This window comes from Diceros bicornis, chromosome 27, assembly GCF_020826845.1.
Source record: "Diceros bicornis minor isolate mBicDic1 chromosome 27, mDicBic1.mat.cur, whole genome shotgun sequence".
In the NCBI taxonomy this organism is placed as follows: domain Eukaryota; kingdom Metazoa; phylum Chordata; class Mammalia; order Perissodactyla; family Rhinocerotidae; genus Diceros; species Diceros bicornis.
Window position 1 is genome coordinate 33,173,227 of NC_080766.1, and position 27,452 is coordinate 33,200,678.

Consider the following 27,452-nt stretch of genomic DNA (forward strand, 5'->3'; position numbering starts at 1 on the left):
CTACAGCCTGCCATTTGGCAAGATGACTTCTGCTGATAAATTGATTTCTTGGGGAGTCTGGGCAAGTCCTGGTTGTGGCTCCTTGGTTCTACCCTCACTAGCGATGCGACCAGGGATGAGTCAGGTCATCTGAGGTCACCACTACCTTCCTCAGTCGGCGGATGCAAAGTGAATTCACCCACATGAGCACGGGGGCCACAGAGCGGGCTCGGTGACTGCCAGTCTCCCTTTCCCTATGGATGGCTATAAAGGACACTCACATTTACATTCTAATGAGTTGCTCCTTGAGTGCTGGGGGTGGGGGAGAGTAGGAGGTTGAGGCAGAGAAGAGCAAAGGGCAGGCAGAGAGGACTGTTCTCTTTTTACATGAGTATTGAGTAAAGGAGTGTAAGGTGAAGCCAGTAATCTAGTGATTTCTACACTCAAAAGTGAATGACCCTTTGGCTAATAACTTTTGCTGATTATATGAAGCAATGGAGTAACTATCACGGCCACATAAAGCATTTACATCCCAGAGTCAATAAGAATTCCTAGTGCTATGGAAATAGCGGTTCTTAAGAAGATCTACTGTGATCCTGTGGCTTGATGAACATTGTTTGCAGGTCTAGCATGGATGTAATGCACATACAGTATACACTGACACAGGCAGGATGCTCCTCCAATAGTCATAGGACCTTAGTGCAAACTGTATATCATCCAAGGACAAAAACTTTTCACAGAGACATTTAAAATTATAATGAAAGTCAAAAAGAAAATAAACGCAAATTTGATTTGACAAAATTTGACAATCAACTAAAAGAGTAAGGTACAATCGAGATGCATAGCCAGCTACAACCCACTTTAGGAAACATTGTTTTGAGAACAGGAGAAATCCGAGTAGTCAGCTGGGGGCAGCTGCCCTAAGTAACCTGGAGATGGTGGAGAGGTGAGGGAGGAGGCAGAGGGTTCTGGGAGAAGAACTTGTGTAGGGTGCTCGGGGGTCCTTTCCGCTCTCTAGAGGAACTAGTCTCTGCCAAGAGCCCAAGTCCTCTCCACGAGGTGAGGGGCAGAGTCTCAGCAAGTCTTGGTGCAGTGTCCCAACTTCTATTTCCTCTGATGCAGGCATGGAGATGGGCCAGTCCCCACTCCCCACAATGAGACCAGGTCTGGGAACCAACCAGCTGGTCCGGACCCCACCGCCCAGGGGAGGCTGCCCCTCAGCAGGTGGAAACCATACTCATGCCGCCTCCACTCACTCCCACAGCTCCATCTTTGTGGCCGTGGGGGGAGCTCAGGCACCGCAGGGGACGAGGAGCAATGGACACAGGAAGACCAGGACAGGGCAAGTCCCCGTCGCTTCACTTTTCCTCAGGGTGAGCAGGCTGCACTTCCTCCAACTAGGGGCAGAGTGTTCTGCAGAGCACGTCAAGCTGGACCAGATTTCTGGGCCCCGTCTGCTGCACAGGCAGTCTGGAGGATGTACTTGAGCTGCTGAAGTGTCAGAGTGTGGGGATGATGAGTTGGAGTACTTAAAATCAAAGGTGTCCCGGAAACCAGTCAGGCTGACAGGGGAGCCAGCGTGTCCTGTGGCCGGATGGTCACCGCGCCTGAGCCTGACCCCACCCGCCAGCCTCAGACAAACCTCTGCACGCTGAGAGTCGCAGGCTGAGCCCACAGGGGAGATCCCTCTGTTATGAGGATCTGCATTCGTTTTCAGAAAAAGCCCAGCAACTACAGAAGAATTTGTTCAGTTTCCAGGTTAGACAAGTTTGGCCACCCAACTTCCATCACTGGTGTAGCCTTTACACCTGGAAGACCACGCAGTCAGGCAGCGACCAGGAGGCGAACTTCACCTTCCAAGCTGGGAGACGCCGGGCTACAGTTAGACCCTCCAGCGGGATTACAGAAGTCTCTGAAACAAGACGGAGGATTGAGCCTTGAAGAGTTCTACAAAGAGGGCCAAAGGACAATGCGGGACAAGTAAGTGCCCAGCGGCCTCTAGTGGCCACTGATGGCCAAGTTCACAGCAAGTACTTGACCAGCTATGGGGAAAAAGTACTGTCCACTTCCTCCCGTACGACAGCCATCATGAGAATACAAAATAAAGAAATCAGGAAGAAAAAAATGTTTGTAATCACAGCATTAGTATTTTGTCAAAGCAAAACCTCAAATACTAAATAGTTGTCCTGAAATAAAAACAATTTAGGCAGATTCTTTTGAGGATGTATTTATTAAATTCTAAAACCCTGAAAAACTTTCAAAAATTCAAACCAAAAAACTAGGAAAACTAGAAATTACATCTTTTCCAGAGGGTTGTGAGTACCCGTCTTAGTTATTATTATTATTACTATTATTATTTTGCCTAAAGAAAGGTGAGCTAATATTTGTGAAAGCTTCATCATCCGGTGAACTTCATCTTGGTCTCCACTTGATGTCTTGTACCCCATGAAAATGTCTTTTCAGAGCAGTGTTATCTGCCCACGGGGAATTTAAACAGGAGTCGTCATCATTTTCTTCCAATTTCTGGAAATAAATATGTTCTGCTCAGGAAGGCATTTCAGGAAAGTGTTTTGCAACATAAAGAACCCAGGACCACCTCCCACCCCGCCTTCCCTGGAGCGGGACACGTCCAGACTAACACAGGCAGGATGCCTGGAAGGGCTCCACTGGCCGTGGAGAGGCAGAAGCTCTAGAAACACCCCCTCGACATCACATAGAACTCACCGCCCCCACCAACAGCCCAAGTGCCCTTGGATTGGGCACGAGGTGGGGGGGGGGTAGTGCCCCAGGCACCCATTTGTCACCCGATACCTTCAGTTCCTCTTGTCTTCTGTGATAATACAGCATCAGCTGTTTCTGCTCCTCACTGCTAATAATGGGCTCTCGGGCTGGAGCTCCTTGTCCCCTCTGGAACGATGAGGGAACAGCAAATTGTGGATTAAGGCATTCTTATAGGGACAATCCAGGAAGTCACAGCGAATGTGTCACAACCACCTTCGCCAACTGCTGAAGATGAACAGGTCATCCACTTCCGATCACCCAGAGCGAATCACCAGGGGAGTCTTGGGCATCAGCAGCCCCTGGCTCTGGGCCCTCATGGTGGACCAAGCCCAGTGGCTGCACGATGCCATTCCCCAGTCAGCCACCGCAGGTCCCGTGGGGAAGGCCAGAGATAACATGGAGGACCCTGTTTCACCCAATTACAGAGTACTGACTTAGCAGAGAGCACACAGCCAAAGCAGCCTGGCAGATATCCAGCTCTACATCACATCTGTGAGGTCTAACACTCCCTCCTCATTCCTAGAGTATCAGCACTTTGAAAAACGTGAAATCAGTGCTCTGGGCTCTATTTTTCATTTCAAGAAACATTTTTAGTTACTTGTAGTTCTAATTTTTTTTTTTTTTTTGGTAAGATTTACCCTGAGCTAACATCTGTGCCAATCTTCCTCTATTTTGTACTTGGGCCGCTGCCTCAGCATGGCTGAGGAGTGGTGTATGTCCTCGCCCAGGATCCAAACCCAGAAACCCCGGCCACTGAAGCAGAGCATGCGAACTTAACCACTACACCACTGGGCCGGCCTCCTTGTATCTCTATTTTTATTTGTTTATTTATTTTTTTGGTGAGGAAGATCAGCCCTGAGCTAACATCTGATGCCAATCCTCCTTTTTTTGCTGAGGAAGATTGGCCCTGGGCTAACATCTGTGGCCATCTTCCTCTACTTTATACGGGACACCGCCACAGCACGGCTTGACAAGCGGTGCGTCGGTGCGCGCCCGGGATCCGAACCTGCGAACACTCGGCCCGCCAAAGTGGAGTGCACACACTTAACAACTAGCCACTGGGCTGGCCCCTTGTAGCTCTATTTTCCAAGTTGAAATTAACATGGCATATTCCCCTCCTGCCCAAATTAAAACAAACTCAAAATATTGTCATACATGCACATTGTATTGTGCGTACAGAGGATAGTTTTATTTTAAGCCTGGACCAAGAAGATTAAAGTATTTGTACAAGGAGTTTAAATCTTTCAGATTTATTGTAAACTTTTATCAGTTGGAAAGCGAATAACAAAAAATAGTGACATGTTAACGAAAAGTACTTACTTGCTGAATCTTGACGATAATTTTGGTTTTTTCATTTCTGCCCACGTAGTCTGAAAGCTTCTTTGTTCTTCTTAACTCCTTGGCTGCCCACCACAGTTGTGCACCTGATTCTTCAATGACACTGAGTCCCGCCTGGGGCCATGGTAAGAACCCGCTTTAAGGTTATCAGGCCACTGCCACAGGTGTGGTCCCACCCTGGTGGGGAACCCGGCTGGTGCCCTCCCCCGTGGACAGGCTTCCAGCATCCTGCCCTCCCCTGCTCTCCCCGAGCCCCCACCTACTCAAAGCCCTCACTCATTTTAGTACCTTCCCTTCTAGTTTCAACTCACGCCCTGACTCGTTAACTTCCTGCTCTGGGCAGTGGGGAGCACCCCATCTCGTGTGTACCCTCATCTATAATATAATGTCCCTCTTGGATAGATTTTCAGGACACTGCCAGGGAATAACACTGGAATCCTGCTGGGTTTTTAAATACAGGCATAATGGGGCTGTTTGCTTGCTTCTGCAAATTCCACCTATTTAAGACGGCACAGAGAAACAGACACTGTCCAACAGGATAAGGAATAAATGAGAACAACAAAGGAAAATGGAACATAAAGGCAGGCAAACAACATGAAGCAACAGGTAAGCCTAGATCACAAAATTCCATGTAAAGGGACCAATACATTTGGGTAGAAATGGGCACAAATCAGGTTTCTGGCTTCCCAGTAGCCAAAGAAAACAGGAATATTTCCCGTTAACAGCAATGGGCAGCCTCACAAACTTCTCTCCTGCCCGTGTGTGTGTGGGCCAAGCCCTCAACCATGTGCACCATCCTCAGGGGCCTCCCCTGAATTCAGAACTCTCGGAGGCACGGATAGCAAGATGGAAAGCCATGGATGAAGCAGAAAACTACCTCGAGAAGAGGAGGGTCAAATCTGAGAGGCTTCTGCCCTGTGCGGTGCGGGAACTCACCTTGCAGAATGCCCAAGAGCCGCATACCTGAGTTCCAGACAGGTCTTCTTTATTTTCAAACTCCATCCGGATAGGGTCGTATGGTGGCAACCCCATGGGATAAACAATCATCACGGCACCTCGAAGCTGGTCCAAGGCGTCCTTCACCATCTCCATGGTAACACAGACGCCGGCCTCCACTTGTTTCTGTAAGTGGACAAGCATCGTTATCTGTGGCCCATCAACTCAACAAATACTTAGCAAATTCTCGTACAAGACCCTCGCCAGACACTGCCAGAGCAACAAACAGAATCAAACTGTGCTTGCTACCGAGATGACTGCCATGTTCTTCAGGGGCCACGTCCACACGGCCCAGACTGTAACGCAGACTGTGAGCAGCACTGAGAGAGGAGTGTGGTGAAGTGCGAAAACACTCGAAGGAAGAGCCCCCTCCAGCAGCACGGCTGGGAGAGGACCAGGAAACACTGCAGAGCGGCCGGCACGGCTGCGGGGCCTTGGAACACGGGTGGGGTGAGTGGGAGTAGGGTGCTTCCAGAGAAGCAGAAGCCAAGAAAAGCAGGTAACAGCCAGCAGCCCACTCTGCCTGGGACAGGAAACGAGAGGACTGAGCTGGATGGGTAGGCTGGAGCTGGTTTTTGAACAGCCATGAGAGCCGGGCAGGGGAGTCTGCATTTACTGGGAGGCGACAGGCAGCACTCGGCTTTCCTAGGAAGGAGCTGGGAGGTTAATCTTGCAGTGGGTGCAGGACGGACCTTGTCGAGGGTAGACCAGGTAGCAGGCTCTATATAATAAAAAATAGATCTGGTCCTTGTCCCCTGTTCCCGGCACAGGGCTTCAAAACTCCTTGGGATTTCCTGAGTGATGGGGGTGTCTCTGTTACTCATAACGAGCCCCTTCTGAGCACACCTGAGTTTATGCTAACGAGGTAACCCACGGTGGGACCTTAGACAGTTCCAAGGGAGGGGCTGCACTCCCCAGGAAGACCGAGCAGGTGATTAGAGGGTTGGACCTTTCAGAACTGCCTACCCTATCACCACCTCTGGGTAAGGACGTGGGGCTGGGGATGAGTTCATCATGAGGCCAGTGATCTAATCAATCATGATCACATAATGAAACCCTGATAAAAATTCTGGACATCGAAGCACAGTGGAGCTTCCTGGTGGGAGAACACATCGATGTTCAGGAAGGTGGGTGCCCGGATTCCACAGAGGAGGAGAGGGCATGGAAGCTCTGCACCCCGCCCCCAGACTGTGCCCTTCAGGTCTCTTCCATCTGGCAGTTTCTGAGACATCAACATGCGTGCCAGAGCCCGCACGGGGAGAGGAGGACGGGCAGGCCCTGGTGCCCGAGGCTGACGCTCCTCAGGGAAGTCCTGGGGGCCCAGATTTAAATTCTCTAAACCTGTGTTCTCATCTGTAAAATGGAGGCACTACTCCTGCCTGACCTACCCCCAGGGTGGCTTAGGAAATTGGTCCCTAAGTCACAAATCCTCGTAAAATATATCAGGTCTTCCATGAGAGGCATATGCCATAGGAACAGAGTGAAGATCTACCAGATGTGGGGTCATCCAAGGCAAGTCCTGCTCAGAGGGTGTCACCCACCACGACCAATATTACCCACAGAGGGGGCGCCATGGAATCATTTTCTATACTGGCTCCACCAAACGCCAAGCGCAGTGACCTGTGGCCAGATGCCACGGTCAGATGGCAGAGAAACTCTGAGTGTGGCGTCAGGATAACAGACACACCCCGACCATCCTGGTCTCCCACGCTCAGCAGAGGTGGGTCCCACGAGGAGGGGTTATGTAGACACTGTCGTCCCATTCCCCAGGAGCCACACAGTCTGGCTATCCTGCCATCTTTCACTCTCCCCATGACGAACCTGAGCAGTGGAGGTCGAGTCTCCAGCCCAAAGTCACGGGACTGGTCAGTGGGGCCACCAGGACTCGAACTCCCCCCTGCTTGCCCCACTGCGTCCTGACCCACAGAGCTGACTGCCCCCGACACAGCAGAGTCCGGTGAGGTGACAGCAATGCGTGCTGCGTGTTTGGAGGCAGCATGGAGGGGGCCCCGGGAGAGAAAGCACCTGGCCGCTCAGCAGCTCGGCCACTCTGGGCAAATCACCACAGCATAGAGACCGGACCCCCGGGAAACCTCCCTGTGAACTACGAACTAACTACACAAAATATACACAGGCAAAGGGAGAAGTGATACGAACAAATAGAAAGGATTTCCACAGACGGAGGTGTGGGGAGGCAAGGGGGCAGAGCACTGTCCAGGCCGCTGTTTTCCCTACGTGTTCTGAGATGCGCTAATCTGACTAGAGGTTAATAGTTATTATTTAAAAAAAGATTTTTTTAAAAAAAAAGTGTTAAGAAAAGATTCTGTGGACAAATGCATTTTGCAAACAGTAGATTGAACCAAAGCCTCCCTTGTAGGACTTCCAGAGCCTCCCCTACATTACCAGGCACAGAGGGCAGGCTTTCCTGAAGCACTTAAAGGATTAGTTAAGAGCCTGAAGAATTTGGGAAATGTTGGTTGAGAAATAACAGTTTTGCCCAGTGAATTGGGAGGAGCGGCAGAAAAGGAGTTATCAAAACTGAGAAAACCTACAGTTGAAGGTGGTAACAACTAATACAGCCCACACATAAATAAAAGCAACTGATTAAAAAAACCCCAATTCTAAGAATTAGTACTTTAGAGGATAGGAATACAGATATACTCCAGATGGAAGAAGAGAGAGAACTAAGACTAAAAAGAAATGAAGAAAGACTCCGAGAAATATCGGACTCTATTAGAAAATGTAACATAAGAATTATAGGTATTCCTGAGGGAGAGGAGAGGGAAAGAGGAACAGAGAGCCTATTCAAGGAAATAATAGCTGAAAATTTCCCAAATCTGGGGAAGGAGCAGGAAATACCAGTAAGCGAAGCCAACAGGACTCCTATATATATTAACAGACAAAGGCCTTCACCACGACACCTAGTGGTAAGGCTAGCCAGGGTCAACGACAAAGAAACAATATTAAGGGCAGCTAGACAAAAACAAAAAATAACGTACAAAGGAACTCCCATCAGGCTCTCAGCAGATTTCTCAACAGAAACTTTTCAGGCTAGAAGAGACTGGAATGATATATTCAAAATACTAAAAGACAAAAACTTTCAGCCAAGAATACTCTATCCAGCAAAAATATCCTTCAAATATGATGGAGAAATAGTAACTCTCCCAGATAAACAAAAGCTAAGGGAGTTCATGGCCACGAGACCGCCACTACAAGAAATACTCAAGAAGGCCCTCAGGCCTGAAAACAAGAAGAGAAAGGGAACACAAAGCTTGGAGTAAGGAGAAAAGTAGGTAGACAAAATCAGAGAAATAGTAGATCTTTACCGGAATAGGTTAGCAACCACTTAAATACTAAACTCAAAGATCAAAGGAAGAAATTCACCAAAAATAAATTTAACCTCATCACTGTAAACACACAGCCACAACACAAGATAGAATAAGGTATAACAAGAGCAACTTAGAAGGGGAAGAGGAAAGTGACTGAATTGACTTAGTATAAGGAAATAGGAGGCTATCAGATAATGGACTATCTCATACAGAAGATTTTTCGCCCAAACCTCAAGGTAACCACTAAACAAATAATCAAATTAAAACCACATATGATAAACAAAGAGAAAACTAGAAGAATCATAAGACAGAACAACCAAACTGAATTGGCAGTCCAAAACAAATGGGACAAGAAACAAAGGAAATGCAAAAGAACCAGAAAATAAGTGACAAAACAGCAACATTCAACCCTCATATTTCAATAATTACCCTAAATGTAAATGGATTGAACTCTCCAATCAAAAGATACAGAGTGGCAGGATGGATTAAAAAGCAAGACCCAACAATATGCTGCCTTCAGGAAACACATCTTAGCACTAAAGACAAGCACAGGCTCAGAGTGAAAGGATGGAAGACAATACTCCAAGCTAATGGCAAACAAAAGAAAGGTGTTGCCATACTCATATCAGACAAAGTAGACTTCAAGATAAAACAGGTTAAGAAAGACAAAGAAGGGAAATATATAATGATAAAAGGGACACTCCATCAAGAAGACATATCACTTATAAATATATATGCACCCAACATAGGAGCACCAATGTACATAAAACAACTATTAACAAACCTAAAAGGAGAAATCAACAACAACACAATAATAGTAGGGGATCTTAACACCCCACTTACAGCAATGGATAGATCATCCAGACAAAAAGTTAATAAAGAAATATTAGACTTAAATGAAAAACTGGACGAGATGGACCTAGTAGACATATACAGAGCACTCCACCCAAAAACAGCTGACTACACATTCTTCTCAAGCGCGCATGGAACATTCTCTAGGATAGACCATATGTTGGGAAACAAAGCAAGCCTCAATAAATTTAAGAAGATTGCAATCATAACAAGCATCTTTTCAGACCATAAGGCTATGAAACTGGAAATGAACCAGGAAAAAAAAACTGGGAAAGTGACAAAAATGTGGAGATTAAACAACATGCTACTGAACAACCAATGGATCATTGATGAAATTAAAGGAGAAATCAAAAACTATCTGGAAACAAACGAAAATGATAACATGCCATATCAAACCATATGGGACGCAGCAAAAGCGGTCCTGAGAGGGAAACTCATAGCGATACAACCCCACCTTAACAAACAAGAAAAAGCCCTAATAGGCAACCTTAAATTACACCTAACAGAACTAGAAAAAGAAGAACAAACAAAGCCCAAAGCCAGCAGAAGGAGAGAAATAATAAAAATCAGAGCAGAAATAAATGATATTGAGACCAAAAAAACAGTAGAAAGGATTAATGAAACAAAGAGTTGGTTCTTCGAGAAGATAAACAAAATAGACAAACCCTTAGCCAGGCTAACTAAGAAAAAAAGAGAAAAGGCTCAAGTAAATAAAATTAGAAATGAAAGAGGAGAAATTACAACGGATACCATGGAAATACAGAGGATTATAAGAGAATACTATGAGAAATTATATGCCAACAAATTGGACAATCTAGAAGAAATGGATAAATTCTTAGACTTATACAACCTCCCAAAATTGAACCAAGAAGAAATGGAGAATCTGAATAGACCAATCACAAGTAAAGAGATTGAAATAGTAATCAAAAACCTCCCAAAAAATAAAAGTCCAGGACCAGATGGCTTCTCCGGTGAATTTTACCAAACATTCAAAGAAGATTTAATACCCATCCTCCTCAAACTATTCCAAAAAATAGAGGAAGATGGAACACTTCCTGAATCATTCTATGAGGCCAACATCACCCTGATACCGAAACCAGACAAAGACAATACAAAGAAAGAAAATTACAGGCCAATATCGCTGATGAACATTGATGCAAAAATCCTCAACAAAATATTGGCAAACCGAATACAACAATATATTAAAAAGATCATACACCATGATCAAGTGGGATTTATACCAGAGACGCAGGGATGGTTCAACATCCGCAAATCAATCAACGTGATACATCACATCAACAAAACAAAGAATAAAAACCACATGATCGTCTCAATAGACGCAGAGAAGGCATTTGACAAGATACAACATCCATTTATGATAAAAACTCTCAATAAAATGGGAATAGAAGGAACGTACCTCAACATAATAAAGGCCATATATGACAAACCCACAGCTAACATCATACTCAACGGGGAAAGACTGAAAGCCATTCCTCTGAGAACAGGAACGAGGCAGGGCTGCCCACTCTCACCACTCCTGTTCAACATAGTACTGGAGGTTTTGGCCAGAGCAATTAGGCAAGAAAAAGGAATAAAAGGAATCCAAATAGGTAACGAAGAAGTGAAACTCTCACTATTTGCAGATGACATGATTGTATATATAGAAAACCCTAAAGAATCTGTTGGAAAACTGTTAGAAACAATCAACAACTACAGCAAAGTTGCAGGGTACAAAATCAATCTACAAAAATCAGTTGCATTTCTATATGCTAATAATGAACTAACAGAAAGAGAGCTCAAAAAGATAATACCATTTACAATTGCATCAAAAAGAATAAAATACCTAGGAATAAATCTTACCAAGGAGGTGAAGGACCTATACAATGAGAACTACAAGACATTATTGAGGGAAATCTACGATGACATAAAGAAATGGAAAGATATCCCATGCACGTGGATTGGAAGAATAAACATAGTTAAAATGTCTATATTACCTAAAGCAATCTACAGATTCAATGCAATCCCAATCAGAATCCCAATGACATTCTTCACAGAAATAGAAAAAAGAATACTAAAATTTATATGGGGCAACAAAAGACCCCGAATAGCTAAAGAAATCCTAAAGAAAAAGAACAAAGCAGGAGGCATCACAATTCCTGACTTCAAAACATACTACAAAGCAATAGTAATCAAAACAGCATGGTACTGGTACAAAAACAGACACACAGATCAATGGAACAGAATTGAAAGCCCAGAAATAAAACCACACATATACGGACAGCTAATTTTCGACAAAGGTGCTAAGGACATGCAATGGAGAAAGGAAAGTCTCTTCAATAAATGGTGTTGGGAAAACTGGACATCCACATGCAAAAGAATGAAAGTGGACCATGTGCTATCGCCATTCACAAAAATTAACTCAAAATGGATCAAAGACCTGAAGGTGAGACCTGAAACTATAAAACTCATAGAAGAAAATATAGGCAACACACTATTTGACATTGGGTTTAAAGGAATCTTTTCGGATGACATGCCTACCCAGACTAGGGAAACTAAAGAAAAAATAAACAAGTGGGACTTTATCAGACTAAAGAGCTTTTATAAGACAAATGAAATCAGAATCAAGATGAACAAACAACCAACCAGCTGGGAGAGAATATTTGCAAAACATACATCTGACAAGGGGTTGATCTCCATAATATATAAAGAACTCACACAATTGAACAACAAAAAAACAAACAACCCGATCAAAAAATGGGCAGAGGAAATGAACAGACACTTCTCCAAGGAAGATATACAGATGGCCAATAGGCACATGAAAAGATGCTCAACATCACTAATCATCAGGGAAATGCAAATCAAAACAACACTAAGATACCACCTCACGCCCATTAGAATGGCTATAATCACCAAGACAAAAAACAACAAATGTTGGAGAGGATGTGGAGAAATAGGAACCCTCATACACAGCTGGTGGGAATGCAAATTGGTGCAGCCTCTATGGAAAACGGTATGGAGATTCCTCAAAGAATTAAAAATAGAGATGCCCTATGATCCAGCCATCCCACTACTGGGAATCTATCCAACGCACCTGAAATCAACAATCCAAAGAGGCTTATGCACCCCTATGTTCATTGCAGCATTATTCACCATAGCCAAGAAGTGGAAGCAACCTAAGTGTCCCTTGACTGACGATTGGATTAAGAAAATGTGGTATATATATACAATGGAATACTACTCAGCCATAAAAAAAGACAAAATCGTCCCATTTGCAACAACATGGATGGGCCTGGAGCGTATTATGTTAAGTGAAATAAGCCAGAAAGAGAAAGACAAACACTGTATGATCTCACTCATATGTGGAATATAAACCAACACATGGACAGAGAAAACTGGACTGTGGTTACCCGGGAAGTGGGGGTGGGGGGTGGGCACAAGGGGTGAAGGGAGTCATATATGGGGTGATGGACAAACAAAAATGTACAACCCAAAATTTCACAATGTTAGAAACCATTAAAATATCAATAAAAATCAAAAAAAAAAAAAACAACAAAAAAAAAACCCCAATTCTTTAAATATCCTTACATTCTTTTTATCCAGATTCACATTACCTGCAAGTCAATGGTATGACTTACGCCTTTCCTTCTATGAAACAGTTTTTGTATACTTATGACGATTACAGAAAACTAATTCATACTAAACACACACTGGGTCAATCACATAACCACAGAACTACCGTACAGCCACAATGTTCACGTTCCACTTTCCTTAGCTCTTCAAAAAGGTAAGGGAAGCAAAATCACATGGGCATCACTTCATATTCATACTACATGTGAACCACATCGATACAGCCACTGACCTGTGGGAAGTGGGAAAACTGTCACAATTATGAAAAGAAAAAGCTAGGGCCCACCCCAAACATGCTGTTTCCCTTGCCTCTGGAAGGCTTAAAAAAGAAAAAAAAGAAAGAAACGGTTGGTCGACAGATAACTTTGAAAGCCATAACTGGAGTCTGTATTTCAAAAAACAAGCTTGAGTGCATCATTTAAAAATCTAACCTTAGATATTATTGCTTTGGCCTCTTCTATAGTCTTCTTTAAAACTTGCTTCATTTTTTCATTTGGAGCTACAAAAATAAAAGAGGGAAGAGGGAGAGAGAGAGCCATCTTTAAAACTCTTCTTAAATATCCCAATCCTTCCGTCTGAGTCGGGGAGTGAGTGAGTTGAGAGAAAGTACTAGCATGGAATTTAGTGAGGGATACATGAACGCTGGTGTGAGAAGTTAGGTAAAAATCTCTTCATGATAGCAGAGACCAGAGCGTGCTTTACGCAAAGTGGCAAAGGCTACGAAGAGCAGGAATAAATGTCATTGGAGAGACTGGGGTTGGCAAGCTGTTTCTGCAAAGCACCAGAAAGTAAATATTTTGGGCTTTGAAGGTCACATCGTTTCTCTTGCAGCTACTCAGCTCTGTCACAGCAGCACGAGAGCAGCCACAGACGCTACTTAAATGGATGGGCTGGCTGCATTCCAATAAAACTTTATTTATAAAAACAGGCCCTGGCCGAATTTGGCCTGTTGCCCATAGCTTGCCCACCCCCAGACAAGAAAAAAAAATAAGTTGAAAGTTTAGAAGCAAACACAATGGAGATGGCATGTCCAAATCTAGGGGAGATGGGGCAAGTTCAAACCTTATATTCTTAATAACAATATTAATTAGACATTGAAAATACTAGAAATGCAAAACTGTATTAGAATTGAAATGGTTAATTTAAGACAACATTGGTTTAAAGATGAATAATGAACTGTTAACTGGTTCTTATGGGATACTACTATTTTTTTCATTGCTGCAATTCCTTCTAAAAAGCAAAGAATCTCTGCAAATTGAGAATGAGTTTAGTTATGAAAAGATGTGGAAGACAGCCAACCATTTTCCAGGTTAAAATTCAAAGGAAATAATACTAGAAATTCCTATTATCTTCAATATTTAAAAAATATATACTTTTCTTTGAGCATGTAAAGGCCCTGCAGGGACACTTTTGTATTTCTTTTGCTCCTAACAGTGTTTTAGGGGCATTGTAGACACTTGGGTATCTGTCAAATGATCAATTATAGTCTTTTATTTTTTTTTTATTTATTTTTTTTTTAATTTTTTTTTTTAAGTTTATTTATTTATTTATCCCTCCAAAGCCCCAGTAGATAGTTGTACGTCATAGTTGCACACCCTTCTAGTTGCTGTATGTGGGACTCGACCTCAGCATGGCTGGAGAAGTGGTGCGTCGGTGCGCGCCTGGGATCCGAACCCAGGCCGCCAGCATCAGAGCGCGTGCACTTAACCGCTAAGCCATGGGGCCGGACCAATTATAGTCTTTTAAATGGAACTTTTTATGCAGGCTAAAGGGATAAGCTACCAAAACGGGTTATCATCCTTTTCTCCTTCAAATTCCACATGATCAACTAGATAATAAGAGGAGAATAATTTCTTCATCCTCTGAGATGTACTAACGTGCAGCAAAGAGAGGCAGGTCCTCAATTCCAGCAGAGGTCCTTGGGCTGACTCCACTTTCCTCTTTCACAAAGAATCTCTAAATAAACCCCAGTATCTGGAAACTGTAACAGAACACAACCTTCGATGCATTTCCAATGATTATCCCCCCAAAACTATGAGGTTGAACCACATGAAATTGCCAATCTTCAACCATTTGCTACCTACAAAAATGGAATTTCAGGGGGCCACCTGGTGGTGTAATGGTTAAGTTCACACGCTCTGCTTTGTCCACCTGGGGTTCACAGGTTTGGATCTGAGTATGACTTACGCACTGCTTATCAAGCCACGCTGTTGCGGCATCCCATATAAAGTAGAGGAAGATGAGCACACATGTTAGCCCAGGGCCAATCTTCCTCAGCAAAAACAGGAGGACTGGCAACAGATGTTAGCTCAGGACTAATTTTCCTCACCAAAAAAAAAAAAATATGCTAATTTCATACAGTTCATCTAACAGAGTTACAAGCTAGCTGCGACTTAGTAAGAGCAAGAAGACAGATGCTTCCTTTATCAACCTAACTCATTCTGGATTAGCATTTCACCACAAGAAGGTATGTGTGCAGAATTTCATAAGTTTGTATAGAAACATTGAGGTCAATTTTTTAACATGTTGATACTCAGGCACGCACATAGAAGAAAAATGCTGGATTACCTTGCCCATTCCTTCGTCCAATATCATCCTTCTTAAATACAGAACCCCCGCTGGGTACACACTTCTCACCCCATTCATCCCTTAACTTCAGTTCTTCAATCTGGTCATCAGTCAGTCCTTGCATATTAGGAGGGAGAAATACGCCATGTTCTGCTAATTCTTCCATTTCTTAAAAATAAGAGACAGACGACATGCATCACAATCACCATCCTAACATCTTACGCCTCATTGAATGGAAGCTCCCTGGAGGTCAGGGGTCTCGCCCATCGGCTCACTATTACTTAACGAACACTTAGATCCCACTTGCTATGTGCCAGACCTGTCCTGGACCTTTGACTGACGGTGGTCAATTCGTCCCAGGTCAACTGTGTTTAGGAGCTCGCCACGGTCACAGGCAGGCTGGCCGCAGCTTCTGTGCGCTAATCCTCTGTGCTTTGCTGAGCTTCCTGGCACTCAAGAGGCACAAATTAAAATTCACTGACAGTCTGAGTGCACATCCACACAGGGCATAACTGTTTTCCAAGTATGTTCTCATGGATTATCTCATTTAATCTAACATTATGAGATAGGCAAGACAGTAATTACCATCCCCATCTTCCCTAATGTACAGCTGTATCATCTGAGGCTCAGGTCACACAGCTATGTTGTTGCTGTTGTCGCTGTTAGTGCCGTACGACTCCTAGACACCCTGTGGACAGCAGAGTGGAGCCCTGCCTGGTCTCTTTGCGCCATCCTCTCACCTTCTGGTGCTATGTCAGACAATGCTCCACTGCTATTCACAGGGTTTTCATGGCCAATTTTTTCACAAGTGGGTGGCCAGGTGCTTCTTCCTAGTCTGTCTGAGTCTGGAAACTCCGCTGAAACCTGTCCACCCCAGGTGACCCTGCTGGTATTTGAAATACTGGTGGCGTAGCTTTCAGCATCACAACAACACGCAGCCACCACAGTACAACAACCTACAGACAGGCGGTGTGGTTCCCTGACCCGGGCCGCAACAGTGAGAGCACCAAATCTTAACCACTAGACCACCAGGGCTGGCTACACTGCTACTATTTTATATAAAACTTTACATAAATACTTTATAAATAATTTATCTAAATTCGATCAGTGGGGAGGATTTAAGGCAGCTCAGACTCTTCCAAAGTAGCAGAGACAGGACAAGACCTTGGTTTTCTACTGTCATGTTCACTATTCCAACACGTGGCTTTATATATTTCCTATTCCATGTATATTCACCCCAAAATGAATCCACATTTTAATCTTACAAAATTGCTTGCTTTTCTCCTCTTCCTTCTTTCTTTCATGTGAAAGAGGCACCCGGATCTAGGTCTTCCCATAGCACTGTATGAAGACCCCAGGTGGGCTGTAATATACAATACTGTGGAACAAATGGTGTAATTTAATGGGATACTTATGGGATATTTATTCTCTCCCTCCCCACCGGACTCTAAGTACTGGGAGGCAAGGGACTGGTCTCATTCATTCTTGTCTTCACTGGGGATAGCACTTGGGCCTGCCTGAATCACGGGTGACCAAGGCGACTGCACAATAAACGAACGGATTTTAAATTCAGTAACATGACTCAACATTCAGCACCACATTTTCAACTGACAATTTTATAGAAAAAGAAGTTGAGCCCCTTTTCTCCCCCAAATGTTTTGATTTTAAAATAACTTTTAACATTGAGCTTGTTTTGGAATCAGTAACTTGCACTAAGAAACTACACAGTACGTCCCATAAAGGTAGAAACTGTAACCCTTAAGGCGTTCTCCATAGTACAAAAATCACATATTATAGTTAGAGAAACACATCTGGAGTATTATCACAAGTACTGTGCTGTCTGACGCGGTAGCTACTAGCTGCTGTTGAGTATTTAAATTGAATGCAGTTCCTCGGTGGTGCTCAGCGGCCACCTGTGGCTAGCGGATTCCTCAGCGGACAGGGCGAATAGGTCACACTTCCATCGCGGTGGCAAGTTCCACCGGCCAGCGCTGCTCTAGTGCTGCGAGGAGGTGGCCAAAAGCTGTAACACGAGAAACAGGCCCGTGTCTCTGGAGCAGGGAAAGGCACACCAAGGCTCTCTCCCTGTCTTCCCACCCTTGAGGGGCCGTCCCAAAGCCAGGCGGCTCGCCCCCGGAAACTGAAGTCTCGGAAGAGTGAACTCACCTTTCTAAGAGGGCCCGCGGGGGGTCCCCCTCTCACACCTGCGGATGCCCCTACACCTGCTCGTGGCCCATCCTCCCGGTCCCTCCTCCCTGCGGACCCAGTCCAACCCACCCCGGCTCCCAGACCCCAGTCAAGGCGGTGGGCCGGCCCCTACGCATCTCTGGTGACCCCAGGGTCCTATTTCAAGCCCGGCGCCGCGCATCTTCGCAGATCTTCGGGAACCTGACCCTCGCCCCCAGCCCGCCCGGGAGAGCCTCGGGGGTCCCGCCCACTTCCTCCGCCCCGGACGACCCCGTTTCCGCTCCCCCGACCCCGCGGTCCCGGGCCGCACCTGAGCAGACGCGCTGCACCTTGAGCCGCGCGTTGTAGACGCGGGCGGCCTGCACCGTGAGCTCCTCCAGCCCCGTGCTCCCCGGCGCCTGCAGCAGGAACTGGCTCTCGTCGCCCCGCTTCACGTGCAGCAGAACCATGGCGGCCCCGCAGGCCCCGCCGAGGCGGCGAGAAGGCGAGAGGGGAGACGCGGCCCGCGCTCACCCGGCGGGCGAACAGCCGCGGTCGACTAACCGCTGCCGGGGGGCCGGAACCCGCGGCTCGGGCGCCCGCGGGCCGGGGGGCCGGCACTCGCTCCCGGAAGTGGCTGTTGCCAGGAGCAACAAAGCAACGCGGAGGCTGAGGAGCGGCCCGCTCGGGGTCAGCACCCGCGGGTGGGGACGCTGCGGCGCGCGGAGAGCCGGCAGTGCGCTCCCCGTAGCAGGGGCTGCCGGGCCACGACCCCACAGTTCGCGGGCGCCGCTGATCCAGGCCCGCACCTGCCGAGCGGGATTCGCCGCGGTCCGCTCCCGGAAGTGGCTGTTGTCGGGGCGACCTCAAACAGACGCAGCAGCTGAGGGGAGCGCGGAAGGCCCGGCGACTGGCCTGGGCCCCGAGACTCCGCCCGGGGAGAGGGGAAGGGCGGGAGGGAGGATGCTAGGTCGGGAAAGGCGGGGGTGGGCGCGCACAGGCCCCGAGCATTTTCTTTCCAGCCCGCTCCTAGTCTCTTCCGCGTTTCGGCCGCCGGCAGTCTCCACTTCCGGAAACGCCTCCCGCTGCTTCCGGTCTGGAAAAGTCTGGGAGGCGGGTTCCGATTGCTGAGGCGTGCTGTCTGTCCCCGCTGCTCCGGTTCTCAGCACCGAGGGCCTGGGAAGGTGGCCGCACTCCTCTGTGCGGGCTGGTTCGGACCCGCATGTCTAGGGGAGCTCCAGCGGCTGCTGCTGGGGCGACCCTCCCCGAACCCTCCAGGCTCCGGCCGACCGCTCTCGGGTCAGGCGCCGGTGAGAGGGCGGCACATCCAGGGTTACTGCTCTCAGGGAGCTTACATGCCAGTGTAAGTGACAAGGAGAAAACCAGTAAACGGACAAGGCAAACTCTAATATAGAGGTATAAAGAAAACAAAACAGGGCGATTGGCGTTTTAGATCGGATCGTCAAGGAATGCTTGCCTTGGGTGGGTAACATTTGCACTGAATCCTTGGTAACAAGTCGGTAGGAAAGCTAAGGTAATGCAAGGCCTCTGCCCCTGGTTTTCTCCTTTCAAAGGGCCATGGCCCAGTACCAATTGGTTTGAATATTACAAACACCTGCTACTTGGTATTTCTGAAATTTTGGCTCTCCATTGAAACTGCATCGCTGGGGGGCGGAGGGCAGCGTGGAGAAAGTGCGACTGCAGGCCTGGAAATGCCCAAAGCCGATCCAGGGCCTCCTGTGGAGACTGTTAACGCTGATACTGGATGGAACGGAGATGTGTTTTTATGTCTAGTACTGTTGGGGCGGGGACCACCCAGACCCTGGAACACGCAGTACTGGTCAGATTGGCATATGTCTTTCCCCCCAGAGGGAGAAAGGGGCCGACTGTGTTCTCTTAGCTCCTGACTGCTGGCTGTAAGGTCATCCCCTTGTTTCTCCTGAATCCAATTCCGTATGTATCAAGCCAGCTCCTGCTTAAAACTTGGTTTACAGTCTAGCCTTCTAGGTTGTGAGAACCACTTATCCACAAACTCATGTATTACAGGGTCTCTGGGTATAATTTTTTTTTTTTTTGAGGAAGATCAGCCCTGAGCTAACATCCATGCCAATCCTCCTCTTTGTGCTGAGGAAGACTGGCCCTGAGCTAACATCCATGCCAATCTTCCTCCACTTTATATGGGACACCACCACAGCATGGCCTGACAAGCCGTGCCTCGGTGCGCACCCAGGATCCGAACCCAGTCCGCCAGCATCGGAGCGCATGCACTTAACCGCTATGCCATGGGGCCAGCCCCTCTGGGTATAATGTTTAATAGTATTAATGAAAAGTGTAGAAAACCCATGTACTGGCCATCCAGTTTTGTTTAAAATATGTAGTTTATTAATCATTTGGTAAAAAATCTGCTAAGTGGCCACAGATGACGCCCTTGCCGCGTCTTTCATCTTTGTCAGCACTGATATTTGCCTTTGTAGTCCTCCTAACTTTATTCTTTTATTGCATTCCTTTCAGTGTTCTCGTAAGGTCTTTTTCTTCTCATACAGGCCATGTCTTACACATTTGTAGTTTTTTCAAAGACAAAGATGACACCTGTGTGGTCTTGTGCGTTTGGCTAATTTTCTCTGAATATTTTAGGTACTGTTGCCTTTCTAGGGTGAAGGGCATTTTATGACCATTTGTACCTGTTGAAGCAATCCAATCGTGAAGAACACTCTGGTCCAGATATTAATGGGGCATTCATGATGGCTGCTGGATATCAGGCAGCCAGGGAAGAAGAGAGCAAACTTTTACTGTATTGAAAAAATATTTTTTTTAAGTCCTAACACATTAGAGATACAGTGAAAGTTCCCACATAACCATCTCTGATCTTATTCTCCTCTTCCCCTTCTCCAGAGGTAACCGCTATCCTAAATTTATTATTCCCATTGCACATTTTTATACCATTAACATATGTATGTATCCCTAAAGAATATTGTTTTGCATGTTTTAAATTTTCTATGAATGGTGTCATACTGTATTGTTTTCTAACTTGCTTTATTGCTCCATAATGAGATTTACTAATATTTCATTCACTTATTTTCACTGCTGTAGAGTACTCCACTGTATGAATGTCACTCAACTCTCCTGTTGATGGTTAGTTTATTTCTAGTTTTCACCGTTACCAACAATGCATGTCCTGTTCCACATGTCCTAGAGTTTCCCTTCAAATCAAACTTCTTACGATAGAGTATATGAACTTTACTGGACATTTTCAATTGCTCTCTAGAATCGATGTGCCAATTTACCCTCTCACCAACAGAGTATGAGTTTCCATTTTTCCACGTTTGCTAAATCTTGATGTGGTCAGACTTATTTTTATAAAATTAATAAATTGGCATTTTGATTTATACATCAGTTCTTTTTGAGTTTGGTTATCCTGTGTCAGTCACTCCTACTGTAGTTTGTGGACCTGCAGAGCTCAGGATCTGGCTATGGATCATATGAAGAGGATGAAAAGATAAGCTACAGACTGGGGGAAATATTTGCAAACCACATATCCAACAAAGGACAAGTATATAGAATATATAAAGAACCCTCAAAACAACAATAAATAACAACCCATTTAGAAAATGGGCAAAAGACACAAATAGATATTTTACTAAAGAAGATATTAGATGGCAAATAAGCACATGAAAAGAGGCTCACCATCACTAGGTATTAGGGAAACAAAGCCACAATGAAATATCCACTACTAAAATGACTTAAATAAAAAATAGTGACAACAGGAAATGCAGGCAAGGATGTGGAGAAACTGGATCACTACATGGTGGGAATGTAAAATGGGAGTCATTCTGGAAAACAGTTTGACAGTTTTTTAAAAATCCAAGGATACAACTACGCCTGCCCCGGCACTTGCACTCCTGGGCCATTTATCCCAGAGCAGTGAAAACTTGTTTACACAAAAACCTGTACATAAGTATTCATAGCAGATTTTATTTATAATAGCTCCAAACTGGGAACAACCCAGACGTCCCTCAATGGGCTGGTGAATGGTTAAACCATCTGTGGTACATCCATACTATGGAATACTACTAGCAATAAAAAGGAATGAACTATTGATATACACAATCTAGATGACTCTCCAGAGAACTATGCTGAGTAAAAAAGCCAATCCCAAAAGGTTACATACCATATGATTCCATTTATATAACATTCTTGAAGTGGCAAAATTATAGAGATGGAGACTAGAATAGTGGTTGCCAGAAGCTAAGGACAAGAGAGAAGGGGATGGGATGGGAGGGTAGTGGGAGATGGGCAAGGTGAGGGATCTTGGTGGTGATGGAAATGTTTTGTATCAATGTTGATGTTCTAGTTGTGGTATTATACTATAGTTTTGCAAAATGTTACCAGTGGGGGAAACTGGGTAAAGGGTACACAGGATCTCTCTGTATTATTTCTTACAACTGCATATAAATCTACAATAAAGTTTTTAAAAAGCCTATTATTCTGTATCCATAACTTCTTAATCAGAGGTTAATGAACATAATTCAACTATGTAAGAATCAAGGTTATTGTTTTCAATAGCAACCATACAGGACTGAAAAAAGGCAATATACTCATCGGAACTACTAGCCTTGGCCTCTTCCTTGGGGTCCTTTTAGCCAGTGTCTTGGTTTGGCTGTTCCTGTGCCTATTTCCCCTCTGCTCCCGGCTGTTTCTTTTGCTGTGAGTTAGAAAATCATCATTCACGCTTCACGTGTTATTTTCAAGCCAACATGATTCTGAATGAGGGGCTCTCTTACAGAATAAGTACATGGGTTTCTTAATGATGATTAGTGATCTCAGAATCTCTTTCTTCTTACTTTTAGAATAACTATTATATGGATAAGTGAATTGAATGAAAATAAGGTCATGAATTAAAATACCTGATCTGACAATAAGTGTGAATCCCCAAATGTCACTAAATTTGTACATGTAAAGTTCAAGGCAGATGGCTGAGAAAAATTCTTTCCTTTTGAGCAAAGTAGTCAGTACGGTAAAGACAGGTATATTTATTTCATATGACAGCACATTTCACAGGATATGTACAGAATGTTTGTATACCACTGACTTTAATACTGTACCTCTATAAAGTATATAATTATAAATATTGTATGCCACATAAGCAATAAAATTCTTACATATAAACAGCAATCTACTTAGAGAACAAGGAATTCACAGAGATCGTTAGTGTCTAATTTCTGCTCTGCTTTTAACAGAACTGGTAAATATTGTAATAATACACAGAATAATGGCTAGTTATTTGCAGCATACCTTTAACTTTCATAACTTTATTGTGCACTTTCAGCAACTTGCCAAATATAATTTTCCTGATAAAGGCTGAGCTGCTGCATGATATGTATATTTTAGACAGTAGTTTATATTCAATAGCAAACATTGCTCACAGAACTGCAATCGGCACTAGTGAAGTTTATCATGAATTATTTTGCTAATGGAGAGCAAATACCATATACATTAATCATATAGATGTTAAAGCCACAGTTTCAACAAGTTAATTCACATTTCGAAGCACAATGCTTAGAGTAATACTGCTGTTTAAAATATACTACTGCTGAAATGATTAGACCCCCAAAAAAGCACAATATAAAACTCACAAGAGTTATTTCTAACAGCAAATCCTGGCTGTTAACAAAGAGAGGATTACTTCTATAAATATAGTATTTTGATAACATTTGAGCATTTAGAAAAGTGTTTTTTTCCTACTAGATTTGCTTTATGTGGTTAAGTGCAATACAGTTTGCTGTGCTTTTACATTTTACATATTCTTAGCCATGACCTCTACTTTCTGATATTCCTCCAATGCACATCTTTAAAGGTTGAATGTGGACAACGGAATTGAGGTGGACAGATACGACTCCTTATATAAAAGGAAGGATAATGTAAGTCTTAATGGGTAAAGATGATTTTAACTTAAACTGACAACAGAACCATACTGCTCAAGGAGTTTTCTGATTGGGTTTAATGATATCAAAATACTACATTCTGTAAAAATTCTGTGTACTTCTTCATAAAATTAATAAAAGCAGGATCAATTGCATATTGGCAGTGCAAAAGACAAAATCCACAGCTAACTTGAGATGTAGCCTCTAGAAACGTAAAGCAGCATCACAGGTGTTATGTAGCTTCTAAGGGGAGAGAGCACACACTGCGTAGACCCCCAATTCAGAGCACTCTGAGGACTGCTGCTTTCCCTGCTAATGAACTTCCAGAGTGAAAGCAGCAAACAGAAAAGTGTGGGAGGGAAATGGGCAACATATACCTTAACATACAGAGGGAAGAGAGGATATTTAGCTCTAGGATTTCTCATTGAACTTGGTGGTACGTGCCTTCCAGAGATATAAGGCCATAGTGCTTTTTTGAAAGGGCTGGAGCATCTGTCTACATGACAGGGACCACAAAATATGCTGCTTCCAGCTACAAGAACCTCCTCCCAGAGCAAAGCATATGCAGGTGCTGGAGTGGAGAGGAACGAGGATGTGTGTTATGTGTGTGTGTGAAGGGGTGGGGTATGGAATGGTAGAAAATTCTGGTTCTGTAGTGAGATTATTCTAGTTTTGGAAAGAAAATGAATGAAATGTCCAAATTTCATTTACAGCCATCCTTTTGATAATGAAATATTGAAAAAACAACTCTGTTAGAACTTTTAGGTAAAAATTTGCTCTGTGTTATATCCTAGAACTTAAATTATGAGTTCTACAAATATGTATGTGTATATATGTGTGTGTGCGTGTATACGTACGTTTTTTTTAAAGCAATGCCTTTCAAACTTCTGTTTCAGTATAACTTTGATAGCTCTTTGGTAAACACTTACAAATACCAATTGTTAACAAGTACAAAAGGACTGCAGTAATGTCAACTAGCAGTTGTCTGGACTTTTTGAGATTCTTCAGAGAAGACTGACACAGAATTTCTGAATAAGGACTGAATAAGGACTATTTTCTAAAGTAGTTTTGAGCACTTTTTCTGGCTACTACTCTCTCTTATTTATCCAAACAAACACACCACAACTCCAGTTAATAATGAGAAGGATTTTTCCTTATTTCCAATATACACATACTCCCACTTTGTACACATTAAATAGTGGTATTTCATGACGACATCAGTGCACTGAACAATTACTTATTGCACATAATCAATGACTAATGCCCAATTCTTTTGGCTCTACCCTGCCAAAACTAAAAAACAACTGTTTTCTAGTGTATAACATTATCTTTCTGTAAAGTCTAGTGTGGGTGAGGCCTTGGATGCCGAAGTTGTGAAAGGATCTACTGGAGGGGTGGTGCCAGGTGGGAGCACAGGGACAGGAGGTGGAGGTGGTCTTCTTGATGGCAACACACAGAAAGAAACATTTGTACCTTTATTCCAGTCATCATCAAAGGTCATGTTGGCGCCAGAAGACGAACCTGGTTGATTACCTAGTAAGTCTGGACAAGCTGACTTTGACTTCCCTTTCACACCAAAGTCGTCTTCTTCCTCGAAGGTTACCCATCCTTTTGGGTTGCTAATTTTTATCATAGACTGGCCCTGCAGATCAAAACTGTCCTTAAAGCCATCAAATGAAGATAAAGGCTTGCTTTTGTTATGACCAAGAGGCTTCAGAGAAGGGAAAGGAGCGTTAGCAACAGGCTCTTCTTTGGAGAACCGTGAAGTTGCCTCTGATTCTTGCGACTCGGCTCTAAACGGGTTTCCAGGAGCGGCAGTCCTGTCAGTGAAAGGGTTTGTGCTGCTCAAGCCAGTAAGAAATGGGTTTGGAGAACATCGCATACTGTCCTGGGATTTATTCCGGGCTGGAACTGGAGGCATTGTCGGCATGCAACTTACAGAACTCAAAGTGTTAATGTTACTTTGTGTTGCAGAAGGCGACTGAATCAACCCCTTTGGGTCTGGAGTTGGAACAAGTGATGTGTGAACAGGTAACTGAGCCTTTGATACAGCAAGCAGATTAAATGACAGATCTTCAAATGGGTCACTCTTTAATGGCGATTCCAGTCTGACAGCAGAGACTCCATTTGTTTTTACCTGGAGAAGAAAGAGAGCACTGAATAATCAAAAAAAGTAATATATTTCCTTTTAATACCCCCTATGCTTCCTCTCTCAATTATTCTTCATTTTTGGGGGCAAGTGTACAAATTTAGAAAATAAAAAGCAGCTTTGTGTAGTTTGTTACTCTGGTGGGTTAAGTAACATAAAACAGCTAAAATCTTATTCTTTAAAAACTCCTTAATAAATAAATCCTTCTGTTAAATACATGTTTTTTAAATCCCAAAGAAATTAAATAGCTTATTTCATTCATGCAAGTATTGATATGGTAAAATGGAGAATTGTACAGAATTAGCAAATGAGTTTTGTTCATGCCCAGTTCTACCAAATGTTAGCACTAACTTAAGAAACCCACATTCAGAACTTATGCTGAATCTATATAAATAAACTTCCAACACCCATCTATAATGATGATGTGGTTTCATTGTTCTTGTAAATATATTTTAAAGTTAATGTTACTATGGAAATTAAACTTTATGGATGAAAATTAATTTTATTAGTATATTTGTATTCATAAGCTGAAAACAATGCAAATTTCCTTTTCTACTTGGAAAAATGAATTTTCAAAGTGTTCTCTGCCTTTTAATGTAAGTTCTCCTCTGTAGAATAAACTCTGTGAATAATATGACAGTATTCCTTAATTGATCTCCCTCACCTTGTAAAAATGTTCCAAAACAGATATGCTTATTAATAACCAAATGCAGTGACTGTTTACAACAAGGGGGGAGAAAAACATCTCATTTTCTGTTTGGTATGTTAATTCCAAAACCAAAATGAAGCTGCGCCCAGAGTGGTGCACAGTCCTTTCTATGTGACAGTGGGCTGGGAACTGTAATTGGTAGGAAAAGAGTTCTGAATTACTTTACAGTCATATAAATTTGCACTCTGTGCGTAGTTCACAAAGAAGCCAGCTGCAGTGGAGCATGGCTATGGGACTGAGCAGAGCCAACTTTTCTTATGGGAAACAGAACTGTGATCCAGGTCCTATGAGCAAATTAGCTCATCAAGACTTCATTTTAATTTTTAAAAACTCTACATAATTATTAAAACTAGGTGGATGACTTGGATATTTATGCCAAATTTAAAAATAAGAAAACAAAACTTTGGGTTGAAAAGAACAGGGGAGAGAGAATTTTAGCTGAAGACTTGCAATGTGACAAAATGGAGCACTACTCAAAATGAATTTAGATAGTTATTAAAGCAAAATAACTAAACGTTCATGAAATACATGAAATACGTTGAAAAAGAGAGCAGCAGTCCCAATACAATAAAATGTAACTGCATCTTTTGAAACAGTAACTTGGTGCTTAAGAATAGGGAGGGCTGTTCATTTGTAAAAGGAAATGGTGTGGATAACTTTATAAGTGAATAACATTCAAGTATCTGATTTTTCTATTCAACTGTCCTAGAACACATTGTATAATTAAAGAAGTATATTTTTCTTCAAACAACTTAATATGACAATGAATTTGTACAAAATTAAAGAGTAAACATGTCACAGACTCTAAACTGTATTCTAAGTGTATTAAAGGTAAGCAGATCTATATATGGAAATCTACTTGAGAGGCAAATTTATTATGGACATCATAAAATTACAATTAACCCTATATTACCAATAATCTCTGGATTATTTATGATTAATACAACAAAATGGAAGTACTTGATTGGGCCTGGGACCCAATTCTCCCATGACAGATAGAACAGTCCACAACATAGACATTATAGGACAGGAGAATT

At 43.6% G+C, this 27,452-nt stretch overlaps 3 protein-coding genes across 7 annotated transcripts in view; 1 reads left to right on the top strand and 2 right to left on the bottom strand.

Annotated features, from left to right (window-relative positions):
* Window positions 1-2,190: 2,190 nt before the first annotated feature.
* Window positions 2,191-18,184, bottom strand: CFAP298 (cilia and flagella associated protein 298). Of its 2 annotated transcripts, XM_058523021.1 has the most exons (7): window positions 17,968-18,184; window positions 15,471-15,638; window positions 13,334-13,401; window positions 5,062-5,220; window positions 4,081-4,212; window positions 2,791-2,886; window positions 2,191-2,502 (listed from the first exon to the last, which is right to left on the bottom strand). In XM_058523021.1, exons 1-7 carry the CDS (start codon window positions 18,104-18,106, stop codon window positions 2,392-2,394), a joined length of 873 nt encoding a protein of 290 aa, XP_058379004.1. In that variant the 5' UTR covers window positions 18,107-18,184; the 3' UTR covers window positions 2,191-2,391. The 2 variants fall into 2 exon arrangements, with proteins under 2 accessions (XP_058379004.1, XP_058379005.1); XM_058523022.1 differs by lacking the exons at window positions 13,334-13,401; window positions 17,968-18,184 and having other exon boundaries at window positions 15,471-15,548.
* LOC131423068 (uncharacterized) lies at window positions 18,105-25,576 on the top strand. The gene is made up of 2 exons (XM_058570620.1): window positions 18,105-18,999; window positions 25,532-25,576. The coding sequence occupies exon 1, from the start codon at window positions 18,105-18,107 to the stop codon at window positions 18,765-18,767; it is 663 nt and encodes a 220-aa protein (XP_058426603.1). The 3' UTR covers window positions 18,768-18,999; window positions 25,532-25,576.
* SYNJ1 (synaptojanin 1) overlaps window positions 22,633-27,452 on the bottom strand; it is a 92,535-nt gene continuing 87,715 nt past the window's right edge. For all 4 annotated transcript variants that reach the window (XM_058523018.1, XM_058523020.1, XM_058523016.1 and 1 more), the window contains one exon: window positions 22,633-25,694. In XM_058523018.1, coding sequence (XP_058379001.1) covers window positions 24,882-25,694 — 813 coding nt within the window. In that variant the 3' untranslated portion in view covers window positions 22,633-24,881. The remainder of the gene's footprint in view (window positions 25,695-27,452) is intronic.